Here is a 15,487-nt window from a genome sequence, read left to right as displayed (position 1 = left end):
GGGGAGCGATGCGAGATGCAGGGGGTGATATTAGATGCAGGGGGGGGAGCAATGTGAGATGTAGGGGGTGATATTAGATGCAGGGGGGTGATATTAGGGAGCGATGTGAGATGGAGGGGGGGGAGCGATGTGAGATGGAGGGGTGGAGCGATGTGAGATGGAGGGGTGGAGCGATGTGAGATGGAGGGGGGGAGCGATGTGAGATGGAGGGGGGGAGCGATGTGAGATGGAGGGGGGGAGCGATGTGAGATGGAGGGGGGGAGCGATGTGAGATGGAGGGGGGGAGCGATGTGAGATGGAGGGGGGGAGCGATGTGAGATGGAGGGGGGGAGCGATGTGAGATGGAGGGGGGGAGCGATGTGAGATGGAGGGGGGGAGCGATGTGAGATGGAGGGGGGGAGCGATGTGAGATGCCGGGGGTGATATTAGATGCAGGGGGTGATATTAGATGCAGGGGGGAGCGATGTGAGATGGAGGGGGGGAGCGATGTGAGATGGAGGGGGGGAGCGATGTGAGATGGAGGGGGGGAGCGATGCGAGATGGAGGGGGGGAGCGATGCGAGATGGAGGGGGGGGAGCGATGCGAGATGCAGGGGGGGAGCGATGCGAGATGCAGGGGGGGAGCGATGCGAGATGCAGGGGGGGAGCGATGCGAGATGCAGGGGGGAGCGATGTGAGATGCAGGGGGGGAGATATTAGATGCAGGGGGGGAGCGATGTGAGATGCGGGGGTGATATTAGATGCAGGGGGGGAGCGATGCGAGATGCAGGGGGGGAGCGATGCGAGATGCAGGGGGGGAGCGATGCGAGATGCAGGGGGGGAGCGATGCGAGATGCAGGGGGGAGCGATGCGAGATGCAGGGGGGAGCGATGTGAGATGCAGGGGGGGAGATATTAGATGCAGGGGGGGAGCGATGTGAGATGCGGGGGTGATATTAGATGCAGGGGGGGAGCGATGTGAGATGCAGGGGGGGGGCGATGTGAGATGTAGGGGGGGGAGCGATGTGAGATGCAGGGGGGGAGCGATGTGAGATGCAGGGGGGGAGCGATGTGAGATGCAGGGGGGGAGCGATGTGAGATGCAGGGGGGGAGCGATGCGAGATGCAGGGGGGGAGCGATGCGAGATGCAGGGGGGGAGCGATGCGAGATGCAGGGGGGGAGCGATGCGAGATGCAGGGGGGGGAACGATGTGAGATGTAGGGGGGGAACGATGTGAGATGTAGGGGGGGAGCGATGTGAGATGGAGGGGGGGAGCGATGTGAGATGGAGGGGGGGAGCGATGTGAGATGGAGGGGGGGAGCGATGTGAGATGGAGGGGGGGAGCGATGTGAGATGGAGGGGGGGAGCGATGTGAGATGGAGGGGGGGAGCGATGTGAGATGGAGGGGGGGAGCGATGTGAGATGCGGGGGTGATATTAGATGCAGGGGGGGAGCGATGTGAGATGTAGGGGGGGGCGATGTGAGATGTAGGGGCGGAGCGATGCGAGATGCAGGGGGGGGAGCGATGCGAGATGCAGGGGGGTGATATTATATGCAGGGGGGGCGATGCGAGATGCAGGGGGGGAGCGATGCGAGATGCAGGGGGGGAGCGATGCGAGATGCAGGGGGGGAGCGATGCGAGATGCAGGGGGTGATATTAGATGCAGGGGGTGATATTAGATGCAGGGGGGGAGCGGTGTGAGATGTAGGGGGGGGAGCGATGTGAGATGCAGGGGTTGAGCGATGTGAGATGCAGGGGGGGAGCGATGTGAGATGCAGGGGGGGAGCGATGTGAGATGCAGGGTGGGAGCGATGTGAGATGCAGGGGGGAGCGATGTGAGATGCAGGGGGTGATATTAGATGCAGGGGGGGAGCGATGTGAGATGTAGGGGGGGAGCGATGTGAGATGCAGGGGGTGATATTAGATGCAGGGGGGGAGCGATGTGAGATGTAGGGGGGGAGCGATGTGAGATGCAGGGGTGATATTAGATGCAGGGGGGAGCGATGCGAGATGCAGGGGGTGATATTAGATGCAGGGGGGGAGCGATGTGAGATGTAGGGGGGGAGCGATGCGAGATGCAGGGGGTGATATTAGATGCAGGGGGGGAGCGATGTGAGATGTAGGGGGTGATATTAGATGCAGGGGGGTGATATTAGATGCAGGGGGGTGATATTAGGGAGCGATGTGAGATGGAGGGGGGGAGCGATGTGAGATGGAGGGGGGGAGCGATGTGAGATGGAGGGGGGGAGCGATGTGAGATGGAAGGGGGGAGCGATGTGAGATGGAGGGGGGGAGCGATGTGAGATGGAGGGGGGGAGCGATGTGAGATGGAGGGGGGGAGCGATGTGAGATGGAGGGGGGGAGCGATGTGAGATGGAGGGGGGGAGCGATGTGAGATGGAGGGGGGGAGCGATGTGAGATGGAGGGGGGGAGCGATGTGAGATGGAGGGGGGGAGCGATGTGAGATGGAGGGGGGGAGCGATGTGAGATGGAGGGGGGGAGCGATGTGAGATGGAGGGGGGGAGCGATGTGAGATGGAGGGGGGGAGCGATGTGAGATGGAGGGGGGGAGCGATGTGAGATGGAGGGGGGGAGCGATGTGAGATGGAGGGGGGGAGCGATGTGAGATGGAGGGGGGGAGCGATGTGAGATGCAGGGGGGGAGCGATGTGAGATGCAGGGGGGGAGCGATGTGAGATGCAGGGGGGTGATGTGAGATGCAGGGGGTGATATTAGATGCAGGGGGTGATATTAGATGTAGGGGGGAGCGATGTGAGATGCAGGGGGAGCGATGCGAGATGCGGGGGGGAGCGATGTGAGACGCGAGATGCGGGGGGGGGGAGCGATGTGAGACGCGAGATGCGGGGGGGGAGCGATGTGAGACGCGAGATGCAGGGGGGGATGTGATACGCGAGATGCAGGGGGGGAAGTGATACGCGAGATGCAGGGGGGGTGATGTGAGACGCGAGATGCAGGGGGGGAGTGATGTGATACGCGAGATGCAGGGGGGGGGTGATGAGACGCGAGATGCGGGGGGGGTGATGTGAGACGCGAGATGCAGGGGGGGGAGTGATGTGAGACGCGAGATGCAGGGGGGGAGTGATGTGAGACGCGAGATTCAGGGGGGGGAGTGATGTGAGACGCGAGATGCAGGGGGCGGAGTGATGTGAGACGCGAGATGCAGGGGGGGAGTGATGTGATACGCGAGATGCATGGGGGGGGTGATGTGAGACGCGAGATGCAGGGGGTGGCGTGATGTGAGACGCGAGATGCAGGGGGGGAGTGATGTGAGATGCGGGGGGTGGCGTGATGTGAGACGCGAGATGCGGGGGGGTGATGTGAGACGCGAGATGTGAGACGCGAGATGCAGGGGCGGGGCGTGATGTGAGACGCGAGATGCAGGGGGGGGAGTGATGTGATACGCGAGATGCAGGGGGGGGGAGTGATGTGAGACGCGAGATGCAGGGGGGGGGGTGATGTGATACGCGAGATGCAGGGGGGGAGTGATGTGAGACGCGAGATGCGGGGGGGGGGGTGATGTGAGATGCAGGGGGGTGGCGTGATGTGAGACGCGAGATGCAGGGGGGGAGTGATGTGAGACGCGAGATGCGGGGGGGGGGGTGATGTGAGATGCAGGGGGGTGGCGTGATGTGAGACGCGAGATGTGGGGGCGTGATGTGAGACGCGAGATGCAGGGGGGGGGAGTGATGTGATACGCGAGATGCATGGGGGGGGTGATGTGAGACGCGAGATGCAGGGGGTGGCGTGATGTGAGATGCAGGGGGGGTGGCGTGATGTGAGACGCGAGATGTGGGGGGGTGATGTGAGAAGCGAGATGCAGGGGGGGGTGTGATGTGAGACGCGAGATGCAGGGGGGGGGAGTGGTGTGAGACGCGAGATGCGGGGGGGTGATGTGAGACGCGAGATGCAGGGGGGGGGCGTGATGTGAGACGCGAGATGCAGGGGGCGGTGATGTGAGACGCGAGATGCGGGGGGGAGTGATGTGAGACGCGAGATGCAGGGGGGGGGAGTGATGTGATACGCGAGATGTGGGGGGGGAGTGATGTGAGATGCGGGGGGGTGATGTGAGACGCGAGATGCAGGGGGGGGAGTGATGTGAGATGCAAGATGCAGGGGGGGGAGTGATGTGATACGCGAGATGCAGGGGGGGGGTGATGTGAGACGCGAGATGCAGGGGGGGGAGTGATGTGATACGCGAGATGCAGGGGGGGGGGTGATGTGAGACGCGAGATGCAGGGGGCGGTGATGTGAGATGCAGGGGGCGGTGATGTGAGATGCAGGGGGGCGTGATGTGAGACGCGAGATGCGGGGAGGTGATGTGAGACGCGAGATGCAGGGGGCGGTGATGTGAGATGCGGGGAGGTGATGTGAGATGCAGGGGGGGCGTGATGTGAGACGCGAGATGCAGGGGGCGGTGATGTGAGATGCGAGATGCGGGGGGAGTGATGTGAGACGCGAGATGCGGGGGGTAATGTGAGACGCGAGATGTGGGGGGCGGTGATGTGAGATGCGAGATGCGGGGGGAGTGATGTGAGACGCGAGATGCAGGGGGGTGATGTGAGACGCGAGATGCAGGGGGGGTGATGTGAGATGCAGGGGGGGTGATGTGAGACGCGAGATGCAGGGGGCGGTGATGTGAGACGCGAGATGCAGGGGGGGAGTGATGTGAGACGCGAGATGCATGGGGGGGAGTGATGTGATACGCGAGATGCAGGGGGGGAGTGATGTGATACGCGAGATGCAGGGGGGGAGTGATGTGATACGCGAGATGCAGGGGGGGTGTGATGTGATACGCGAGATGCAGGGGGGGAGTGATGTGAGACGCGAGATGCAGGGGGGGAGTGATGTGAGACGCGAGATGCAGGGGGGGGGTGATGTGATACGCGAGATGCAGGGGGGGTGATGTGAGATGCAGGGGGGGTGATGTGAGACGCGAGATGCAGGGGGCGGTGATGTGAGACGCGAGATGCAGGGGGGGAGTGATGTGAGACGCGAGATGCATGGGGGGGAGTGATGTGATACGCGAGATGCAGGGGGGGAGTGATGTGATACGCGAGATGCAGGGGGGGAGTGATGTGATACGCGAGATGCAGGGGGGGAGTGATGTGATACGCGAGATGCAGGGGGGGAGTGATGTGATACGCGAGATGCAGGGGGGGAGTGATGTGAGACACGAGATGCGGGGGGGGAGTGATGTGAGACGCGAGATGCAGGGGGGAGTGATGTGAGACGCGAGATGCAGGGGGGGAGTGATGTGATACGCGAGATGCGGGGGGGGAGTGAAGTGGGACGCGAGATGCAGGGGGGGAGTGATGTGAGACACGAGATGCGGGGGGGGAGTGATGTGAGACGCGAGATGCAGGGGGGAGTGATGTGAGACGCGAGATGCAGGGGGGGAGTGATGTGAGACGCGAGATGCAGGGGGGGAGTGATGTGATACGCGAGATGCAGGGGGAGTGATGTGAGACGCGAGATGCAGGGGGGGAGTGATGTGATACGCGAGATGCAGGGGGTGATGTGAGATGCGAGATGCAGGGGGGGGGGTGATGTGATACGCGAGATGCAGGGGGGGTGATGTGAGATGCAGGGGGGAGTGATGTGAGACGCGAGATGCAGGGGGGGAGTGAAGTGGGACGCGAGATGCAGGGGGGGGGGTGATGTGATACGCGAGATGCAGGGGGGGTGATGTGAGATGCAGGGGGGGTGATGTGAGACGCGAGATGCAGGGGGGGGGGTGATGTGATACGCGAGATGCAGGGGGGGTGATGTGAGATGCAGGGGGGGTGATGTGAGACGCGAGATGCAGGGGGCGGTGATGTGAGACGCGAGATGCGGGGGGTGATGTGAGACGCGAGATGCAGGGGGGGGGGTGATGTGATACGCGAGATGCAGGGGGGGTGATGTGAGATGCAGGGGGGGTGATGTGAGACGCGAGATGCAGGGGGCGGTGATGTGAGACGCGAGATGCGGGGGGTGATGTGAGACGCGAGATGCATGGGGGGGAGTGATGTGATACGCGAGATGCAGGGGGGGAGTGATGTGATACGCGAGATGCAGGGGGGGAGTGATGTGATACGCGAGATGCAGGGGGGGTGATGTGAGATGCAGGGGGGGTGATGTGAGACGCGAGATGCAGGGGGCGGTGATGTGAGACGCGAGATGCGGGGGTGATGTGAGACGCGAGATGCATGGGGGGGAGTGATGTGATACGCGAGATGCAGGGGGGGAGTGATGTGATACGCGAGATGCAGGGGGGGAGTGATGTGATACGCGAGATGCAGGGGGGGAGTGATGTGATACGCGAGATGCAGGGGGGGAGTGATGTGAGACACGAGATGCGGGGGGGGAGTGATGTGAGACGCGAGATGCAGGGGGGAGTGATGTGAGACGCGAGATGCAGGGGGGGAGTGATGTGAGACGCGAGATGCAGGGGGGGGGTGATGTGATACGCGAGATGCAGGGGGGGTGATGTGAGATGCAGGGGGGGTGATGTGAGACGCGAGATGCAGGGGGCGGTGATGTGAGACGCGAGATGCAGGGGGGGGGGTGATGTGATACGCGAGATGCGGGGGGGGAGTGATGTGATACGCGAGATGCAGGGGGGGAGTGATGTGATACGCGAGATGCGGGGGGGGAGTGATGTGATACGCGAGATGCAGGGGGGGAGTGATGTGATACGCGAGATGCAGGGGGGGAGTGATGTGATACGCGAGATGCAGGGGGGGAGTGATGTGAGACACGAGATGCGGGGGGGGAGTGATGTGAGACGCGAGATGCAGGGGGGAGTGATGTGAGACGCGAGATGCAGGGGGGGAGTGATGTGATACGCGAGATGCAGGGGGGGAGTGATGTGATACGCGAGATGCAGGGGGGGTGATGTGAGACGCGAGATGCAGGGGGCGGTGATGTGAGACGCGAGATGCAGGGGGGGGGGTGATGTGATACGCGAGATGCAGGGGGGGTGATGTGAGATGCAGGGGGGAGTGATGTGAGACGCGAGATGCAGGGGGGGAGTGAAGTGGGACGCGAGATGCAGGGGGGGGGGTGATGTGAGACGCGAGATGCAGGGGGGGGGGTGATGTGATACGCGAGATGCAGGGGGGGTGATGTGAGATGCAGGGGGGGTGATGTGAGACGCGAGATGCGGGGGGTGATGTGAGACGCGAGATGCATGGGGGGGAGTGATGTGATACGCGAGATGCAGGGGGGGAGTGATGTGATACGCGAGATGCAGGGGGGGAGTGATGTGATACGCGAGATGCAGGGGGGGTGATGTGAGATGCAGGGGGGGTGATGTGAGACGCGAGATGCAGGGGGCGGTGATGTGAGACGCGAGATGCGGGGGGTGATGTGAGACGCGAGATGCATGGGGGGGAGTGATGTGATACGCGAGATGCAGGGGGGGAGTGATGTGATACGCGAGATGCAGGGGGGGAGTGATGTGATACGCGAGATGCAGGGGGGGAGTGATGTGATACGCGAGATGCAGGGGGGGAGTGATGTGAGACACGAGATGCGGGGGGGGAGTGATGTGAGACGCGAGATGCAGGGGGGAGTGATGTGAGACGCGAGATGCAGGGGGGGAGTGATGTGAGACGCGAGATGCAGGGGGGGGGTGATGTGATACGCGAGATGCAGGGGGGGTGATGTGAGATGCAGGGGGGGTGATGTGAGACGCGAGATGCAGGGGGCGGTGATGTGAGACGCGAGATGCGGGGGGTGATGTGAGACGCGAGATGCATGGGGGGGAGTGATGTGATACGCGAGATGCAGGGGGGGAGTGATGTGATACGCGAGATGCAGGGGGGGAGTGATGTGATACGCGAGATGCAGGGGGGGAGTGATGTGATACGCGAGATGCAGGGGGGGAGTGATGTGATACGCGAGATGCAGGGGGGGAGTGATGTGATACGCGAGATGCAGGGGGGGAGTGATGTGAGACACGAGATGCAGGGGGAGGGGGGGCGTGATGTGAGACGCGAGATGCAGAGGGGGAGTGATGTGAGATGCAGGGGGCGGTGATGTGAGACGCGAGATGCAGGGGCGGTGATGTGAGACGCGAGATGCAGGGGGCGGTGATGTGAGACGCGGGGGGGGGGGGAAAGAAATGTGAGATGCTGGGGGAGAGAGGATGAGTTTACCCGTGCGGCCCGAATCTGTTTTGGAGCAGTTTGGCCCTTCTCCCTTCACAAGTTGTGCCGGCCTGCGCTGGAATTTTTAAAAAGCGTGCGAGTTAAAAAAAAAGATAATTATTAAGGTTTTAACACGTAGGAAGGCGGTTGTGGCAAAGCGAGGACCCCGTAGCAAGGACAAGCCATAAGTTACGTCATCAGGAGACGCAGAGCGGCGACGAGTCTGAGGAGCCGAGACCGGGCGGCTGATGGGAGAGACCAGCATCCTTTTCTATTGCTGTTGACCTGCCGGCTGGAGCAAGCACCACGGGGGGACTACCCATCAATGTGATTCATTCGGTGGAAGACTACGGAGGGTTTTCAGGAACGTGAGTTCTATTGGTGTATGTGTTACGGATCTTACACATCTCCGGGGACCCGCAGGCCAGTGGGAGAGTTAAGGACTTTGGAGTGGTCTGGGGGAGGTTTTGTTCCGCTTGCATGGTGCTGACGAGTGGGGCTCTAGCAGTGTCTCTTCCCCCCTCATTTCCGTCAACCTCCCACCCGTTGGCCTTTACAGGCGGGCGGATTCTTTAGTTCTCCTTATTCATTCCTCCTACCGTACAGCACCTTCGATGTTACAAGACTTTATCAGCGGTCCTATCTCTGTACCTTTTTGGAGCATCGGCTCTGGACTCATACCCTCTGCCAAGTTATCCCTGATCTTTAGCAGAGTTCTTTCATACATTTCAGACCATGTGGAAATATGTGAAGAGATCTCGTGTATCTGAAGAAGATGACGAGAAAAGTGCCGGTGATGTTGAAAGTGAGCTTAGTAAGGATATGGATCAGCCAAGTTCAAGTACCGACGGACGGGAAATTACAAAGAAATATCATAAGATTTTTGAGAAAAAAGTCACTTTTAATGAGAGAGCTCGAGAAGCCAGCTACTTTTTAGCTGAGCTTGTTGCACAAAAAATGATATGTCACACTACCGTTGAGAATCTAATAATGCCTGCCTTTAAAATCCTAGCAAAGACAATGCTAGGCAAAGAAGCTGCACGTCAAATAGCGAAGATTCCCGTGTCTAATAGTACTATTAGTAGGTGTGTAGATGACATGTCACGAGACATTGAAGAGGTTCTGTCTGAAACGCTTAAAAATTGCAATTTCGCCATCCAAGTCGACGAGTCCACAGACATAACAGGGAAAGCTCAGCTGTTGGCGTTTGCCAGATTTGAGTACAACGGAGAAATCGTTGAAAACTTTCTTTGTTGCAAGGAACTTGGGCAAACTTGTCGTGGGCAAGATGTGTGCGACGTGTTGTCGTCTTATTTAGAGTCTCTGGGTTTGTCGTTGGATCGCTGTGTTGGAATATGCACAGATGGCGCCCCCTCAATGATTGACTCAATGAAGGGATTTGTTACTCTTGTCAAAGAAAAAAATCCAGATGTTATTACGACCCACCGCTTTCTTCGTAGGGAAGTTCTTGTTTCTGAAACGACTGGAGGAGATTTGAAACAGGTTCTTGATACAGCTGTTGACATGGTTAACTTTATTAAGCAGCGCCCATGGCAGTCCCGCATGTTTGCAGACATTTGTGAGAACATGGGAGAAGACCACGTGACTCTTCTTCTACACACCGAAGATAGGTGGCTTTCACGGGGGAAAGTGTTGACGCGCGTATTTGAACTACGAGAGCAGCTCCAGATTTACTTCGGAGAAAACAATGAAAGTATTTTTTCTAACTATCTTGAAGACGAATCGTGGCTGCTGAAACTAGCATACCTGGCAGATATTTCTGAACACCTCAATACGTTGAACACCAACATGCAAGGTCCCAAGGAAAATATTTTGACGTGTACGGACCAACTTGTAGCGTTCAAAAATAAAATTGGTGTTTGGAAAGAACATCTTTCAGAAGGAAACTATGAAATGTTCCCCCACTTTTCTCGGCTGCAGAGCAATACAATGGACAACCACCGTGAAACCATTATGCCCCTGATTTACGTCCATATGGAATCTCTGGCTGAAAAGCTTGTCAAATACTTCCCTTCTTTGTCATCGGAAGAGTATGATTGGGTCAGGAACCCTTTCACGAACTATTCAAGCAGCTCAGAAAATACACTCAGCCTTCGGGAAGAAGAACAATTGATTGACCTGACTTGTGATCGCCCACTAAGAATTCAATTTGATGTACTGGCATTAGATGCGTTTTGGATATCAATGAAAACAGAGTTTCCCGCCATCTCCCAGAAAGCTATAAACATATTGCTACAATTCTCAACGTCGTACCTGTGTGAGCACGCGTTTTCGTGTTTAACGAATATAAAAACCAAACCGAGGCCTAGGCTGTTGCCTGTGGAAGAAGAACTCCGTGTGTGCGTGTCAAAACTGCGACCAAGGATTAAGTTGCTGTGTTCAAAAAGCAAGCACAAGTTTCACACTAAATTAGGAGACCATTAGAATCAATGTTATTTTTTTTAAACTTCTTATAAAACATTAAAATGTAACTTGTTTTTTCGTTAACTTTATAAAAACTAAAACAATTATATTAAACCAAAATCATTACACAATATATACTGTTTATTCAAAAGTAGGAGTTATTTATTAACCCTGCTGCTTTACACGTCTATTTTGTGATTTACCCCTGTCGAACCTAATGTGTCATCCAGATAGGGGTTCCCCGAAATTTTACGAAATACTTCAAGGATTCCTCCAAAAAAAAGGTTGGGAATCACTGAGATAACAACACAACCAGTGACGTGTCACATATCAAATGACACAATACACAATGCAGGGAACAACCAGGTACAAGAAAAAGTTGTGTGTACTGAGCACGCGCATTGTAAGTGAAATTTCTTTGTGTTTTGTCACTGAAATTGTATTTGTGATGGTGATGTTTTTAATTCAGTGAAAGAGATGAGTGTAATTTATTTATTTTTGTGTTGAAATTTCCATAGTATCACTTGGAATACATTATATAATTGACTTATGATAACTAACGTAAGATACATTTATTGGATTGTAAAGTATCTAAATGCCGTTATACTCAAGTCTTTCTTTCTATGTAAATCATTAAAATCAAAACACAATTTCAGTGACAAAACCCAAAGAAGTTTGACTGAGAACGCGTGTGCTCGGCACACCCCCCGTTTTATTTTTGGTACATTTCTAAAAATATTTTGCTTTTTGTTCTTCTATATTTATACTCGCTGGGAATTCCTCTAATAACAGTGGTGTGTGTGTGGTGTGGCCGCCTCTGCGCATGCGCGCCCAGCAGTTGCCCATGACGTAACTTCCGTTATGCATTTTCGTTACCCTCAAAGAGATTTTTCCCATCAAAACCCTGTAGGTGCCACCACATAAAAATCTAGAAAAAGTAAGGTGTATATAGCTCAGACGTTCCTATGAATGAACAGCATAACAATGAGCACCACACAATCATCCACGGTGTTCCCAACCAGACAAACAGCACTACATATGTGAATATATACGAAGGGGAAACGTAGTTGGGATTGCATCAACATCCAGGCGGCCATCCAGCACCAAACATGTATATTATGGTGGTTATGGTCAGGGCTGTCTTAAGATCTTGGAAGGCCCTGGGCCAGGGGTCTCTAACCTTTCAAGGAAGAGGAGCCATTTTGTGAAAAATGAATGAATACAAAGGTCTTTGTCTTGGCTCATTAGCATTCCAGTGGGTGCGGTTGACGTTCCACAAAGTACAAGCAAATGTTAACCCGTGGCACGCTGGTCCTGTGTTGACGGGAGAGCCCCATCAGGCGTCCGCCTTTGGGGAGAATGAATGTGGTGAGGTGCGCTAAAGCTTAAACTTTTGTGGTTCTAGGTGTGAATTGGAAATGTTTCTATGAATATGAAAGTTCCTTACCCAATGCATGCTGGCTAATCCCAAAGCATGAAATGTTCTTCAAATTCCAGGGGGAGCCTGGGAGATGGATGTTTTTGATTGTCTTCTTTTTTGCAGACTAAGTGCAGGTGTTTTGGTCAAAATGTGATAAGCTGTTGTCTTGGCTCATATGCTGTGCCTACTTACAGTGTGAATACATGTAATGCACGACTCAAACTGTGGCAATGTTGTGAGTTATATACATTCAGATGAGATGCACCAATTAGATTGTAAGCTCTTCTGAACACCTGCACATGGATGTTTTTTATTGTCTTTTTGCTGACTATCTCCCATGCTCCCCCCTGGAATTTGAAGAACCTTTCGGCCTTTCTGGGACCAACGGAGACAGTCCCTACCAGAAGGTTTGAGCAGCGAGTTACAGCTTTATTTGTTCAACCACTATATGCACCATGTATTGTTAATGTATTCACTATAATATTGTGGAGAATATTATTTGCACAAGCCCTTTGTATCACTTGACCAAGCTGTAGGAGCGCCTTTTTTGTATCACTTTTTTTTGTATCACATAAACCTAAAGCATGGCAGTAGATGCAAATACAAACTTTAAAGGAGCATACCTGGGCTGGTGACACCTTTTTTACGTTTTTAAAAAAAAATTAGTTTCGAAGCAGGATGTCTCCGGAGCTGAGCTGTGTTGATTTCAGCTCCGGGGACCCCCTGCTTCCTGAGATACACGCCTCAGAAGGGGGAGCCAGTATCGCTGAGCAGTTTAAATGTCCCGCGTCACATGGGCCAATAGGAAGCCGCCGGTTATGACATCACGGCTTTCTATTGGCCCGCAGGAGGCAGGCCATTTAAAGCTGCCATATTGATAGCCCTGACTAGATTGCTACCCCCTTCCGAGGTAAGTATCTGGGGAAGCGGGGGATCCCCAGAGCTGAAATGAATGCAGTTCAGTTCTGGAGACCCCTTGCTTCAAACCTCTAAAAAATAACAAAAGACAGAAAAGCCCAAAAGTTACATCCAATGTGACACAAATACACCGTGAAATACTTGCATATTCTCGTGAGTAAGGGTCATTTAGTTAAACTTTTTGGCCAAAGCGTTATAAGCCTGGAAGCCACGTCAAGGCATGACCAGTGAGAAGGTCTTAACACTACCTGATGATAAAATACTAATTTACCTGTATTTGGAGGGAGAATGGCCACATTGGGTCTGTCCAAACACAGGAACATGATTTAGGCCTCGGTCCCGCTGCGCTCGTTGGCGCGGGCGGCGGGTCGCGAGTTCCCCACCAGCAGGGGAATCCTCGCGAGCCGGTCCCAGTCCCCCCTGGCTGCACAGAGCACTACACGCTGTAGCGCGTCAGCCGCTGGAGACACCAGAGAATGGTGTTTCCTAGCGTTGACGCGTGACGTGTGTGGCTGTGAGCCAATGGGGAGGGGAGGCTTCGGGAGGAGGAGAGGCTTCGGGGAGCGGGGAGGAGTGTGGAGTGAAAGCAGGTGAGTGCCTTTCTCTGTGTGTGTGTCTGAGTGTGTGCCTGTCTGTGTGTGTATGTGTCTGGGTGCGTGAGTGCCTGTCTGTGTGTGTGTGTGTGTGCCCGAGTGCCTGCCTCTGTCTGTGTGTGTGTGTGTGTCTGAGTGCGTGAGTGCCTGCCTGTGTGTGCGCGCGTGTGTGTGTGTATGAGTGCGTGAGTGCCTGCCTGTGTGTGTGTGTGCGCGTGTATGAATGAGTGCCTGCGTGTGTGTGTTTAAACTTACCTTCCAGCTCCAGCCCGAGTCCGTGGAGGGAGGGGGGGGAGAGTAGCGGGTCCCTCCGCTCAAGCCACGCCCCCCCTCCCTGTCAAACCGCCCACCTCCCGCCCACCTCCCGATCAAACCTCCCACCTCCGGCTCCCGCTCCCTACAGACCGCAGATCGCGGTCTGTGTATCTCAGCGCACCGCCTGTCAGCAGCGCAGGTGCGCTGACTCTGGGAGCGGGGCCTTAGCCTAAGACCTGCTAACTTAGAAAGTGGGGAGGGGCGAGCTTAAACCCTGGGGAGAAGGGCCACTAACCTCCAAACAACTGATACCAGCTGAAAATTACAGTTGTTAAACACACAAAATCCCAGAAAGATCATGTTCTTGTGTCTGGACAGACAATGTGGCCATTCTTTCCAGGGTTGAAATCTCGTGAGAAGGGTTGGCCTTTTGGAATCAATCTGGTACTTTTTAGCATACATGTGTACCAGTTTTGCAGCAAGGAAACGCTCCTAATTATCTGCTTTTTGTTTTTTCTATATGTTCATGTATATTTGTGGACAATAATCGTATTGGCTTCTTTTTTCACAAGCTATTTTAGTCTTCTCAGCCTTCCTTGGCAAAATAAACATGTCTGTACATCTCCCCAAAGGCATCTAGCCCTGAGACAATTAACTGTGTATAAGGGAATGTTTTTAATGTCCCAACTGAGTCCAAAGTCATCTTCATGTAGCTTCAGTAAAGAAAAATCCATGTTGGACTCCCAAAATTGGGATATGCACAATTCAGATTTGATCCTACTTATTTCAGACATTCATTATTCTGTTTGCTATGCTATTTTAAGCAATCCTGTCATTTTTCTATTAGGGAAAAAATGATTCAAAATAAATATTTGACGGGCTTATTGAAAATAGCCACCATTTTAATGTCAGACATTTCTGGAATGTAAAAGCTGTGGTACTAGGCTCTAGCTTAGGCCGCGCGTATAGTGACCGCGACGTGACGGCGCCGCTAGCGAAAGTTATATTTCGCTTTGCGGCGGCATCGCTGGCTTCCGACATTTGATGTGTTCAGGGGCTGTCACATGAGGCGACAGCCCATGAAAAATCAAATATTCTCGGCTTCCAAAGTCTGCGACGTCGCTCCGTCTTACTATAAGCGCACGCGGCGACGGCAATGTATTTGTTTTTGGGCGGCGGCGCCCGTCGCGGGCACTATACGCACGGACTTGTGCATCGTAAGTCTGGTGCTGATCAGAAAGAAACAGCAGTTATAAAAATTATTCTCTATAGACTAAGTTAAGAGAAAAAAGGGGTGGCGGTTACAATTCTTCTTACAGCAATAAGTGAACACGTTCAGCAATGACAATTAGGAATACTATCTATGGCCACAGTGAATAGATGCACCCGTTCTAAGAAGCAGGGGTTCTCTTATCGGGCCTGAATTTACCCAGCAATATCCCTGCATCAGGTGCATTAACACGAACTGTGGTACATTACAACAAGGATCCTCTGTCCACCAGACCTTTGCTCCACTGATGGATCTCACCAGGTAACGGATTTCCGGGAGTCAGGGGGATCTTGTCACCCCAAGACAAGCATGGACAGATGCCGTGTGCTTTTCTTTCGCGCACAGCGGATCTTCTACAAGGTTGGTGAGGCGGTGCAGCTGCCTTGTGAAAAACATGCAGACCGGGACGCTTCGTAGATCAGTGCAAAAGCTTTAATGGCACATAACAGCAAAGAGATCCACTCTTACGCGTTTCGCA

General features: G+C 54.6%; 1 protein-coding gene across 1 annotated transcript in view; it reads left to right on the top strand.

Annotated features, from left to right (window-relative positions):
- The window catches only part of LOC142493891 (zinc finger BED domain-containing protein 5-like), a 32,348-nt gene extending 21,650 nt beyond the window's left edge, over positions 1-10,698 (top strand). The window contains exon 2 of the mRNA XM_075598594.1: positions 8,269-10,698. Within this exon, the coding sequence (XP_075454709.1) occupies positions 8,865-10,574 (1,710 nt within the window). The 5' untranslated portion in view covers positions 8,269-8,864 and the 3' untranslated portion in view covers positions 10,575-10,698. The remainder of the gene's footprint in view (positions 1-8,268) is intronic.
- The last annotated feature ends 4,789 nt before the right edge of the window (positions 10,699-15,487 follow it).

The sequence above is a fragment of the Ascaphus truei genome, chromosome 4, assembly GCF_040206685.1.
Source record: "Ascaphus truei isolate aAscTru1 chromosome 4, aAscTru1.hap1, whole genome shotgun sequence".
NCBI classification, from domain to species: Eukaryota; Metazoa; Chordata; class Amphibia; order Anura; family Ascaphidae; genus Ascaphus; species Ascaphus truei.
Note: the sequence above shows the minus strand (reverse complement) of the source record. Positions and strands in the feature narration are given on the sequence as shown.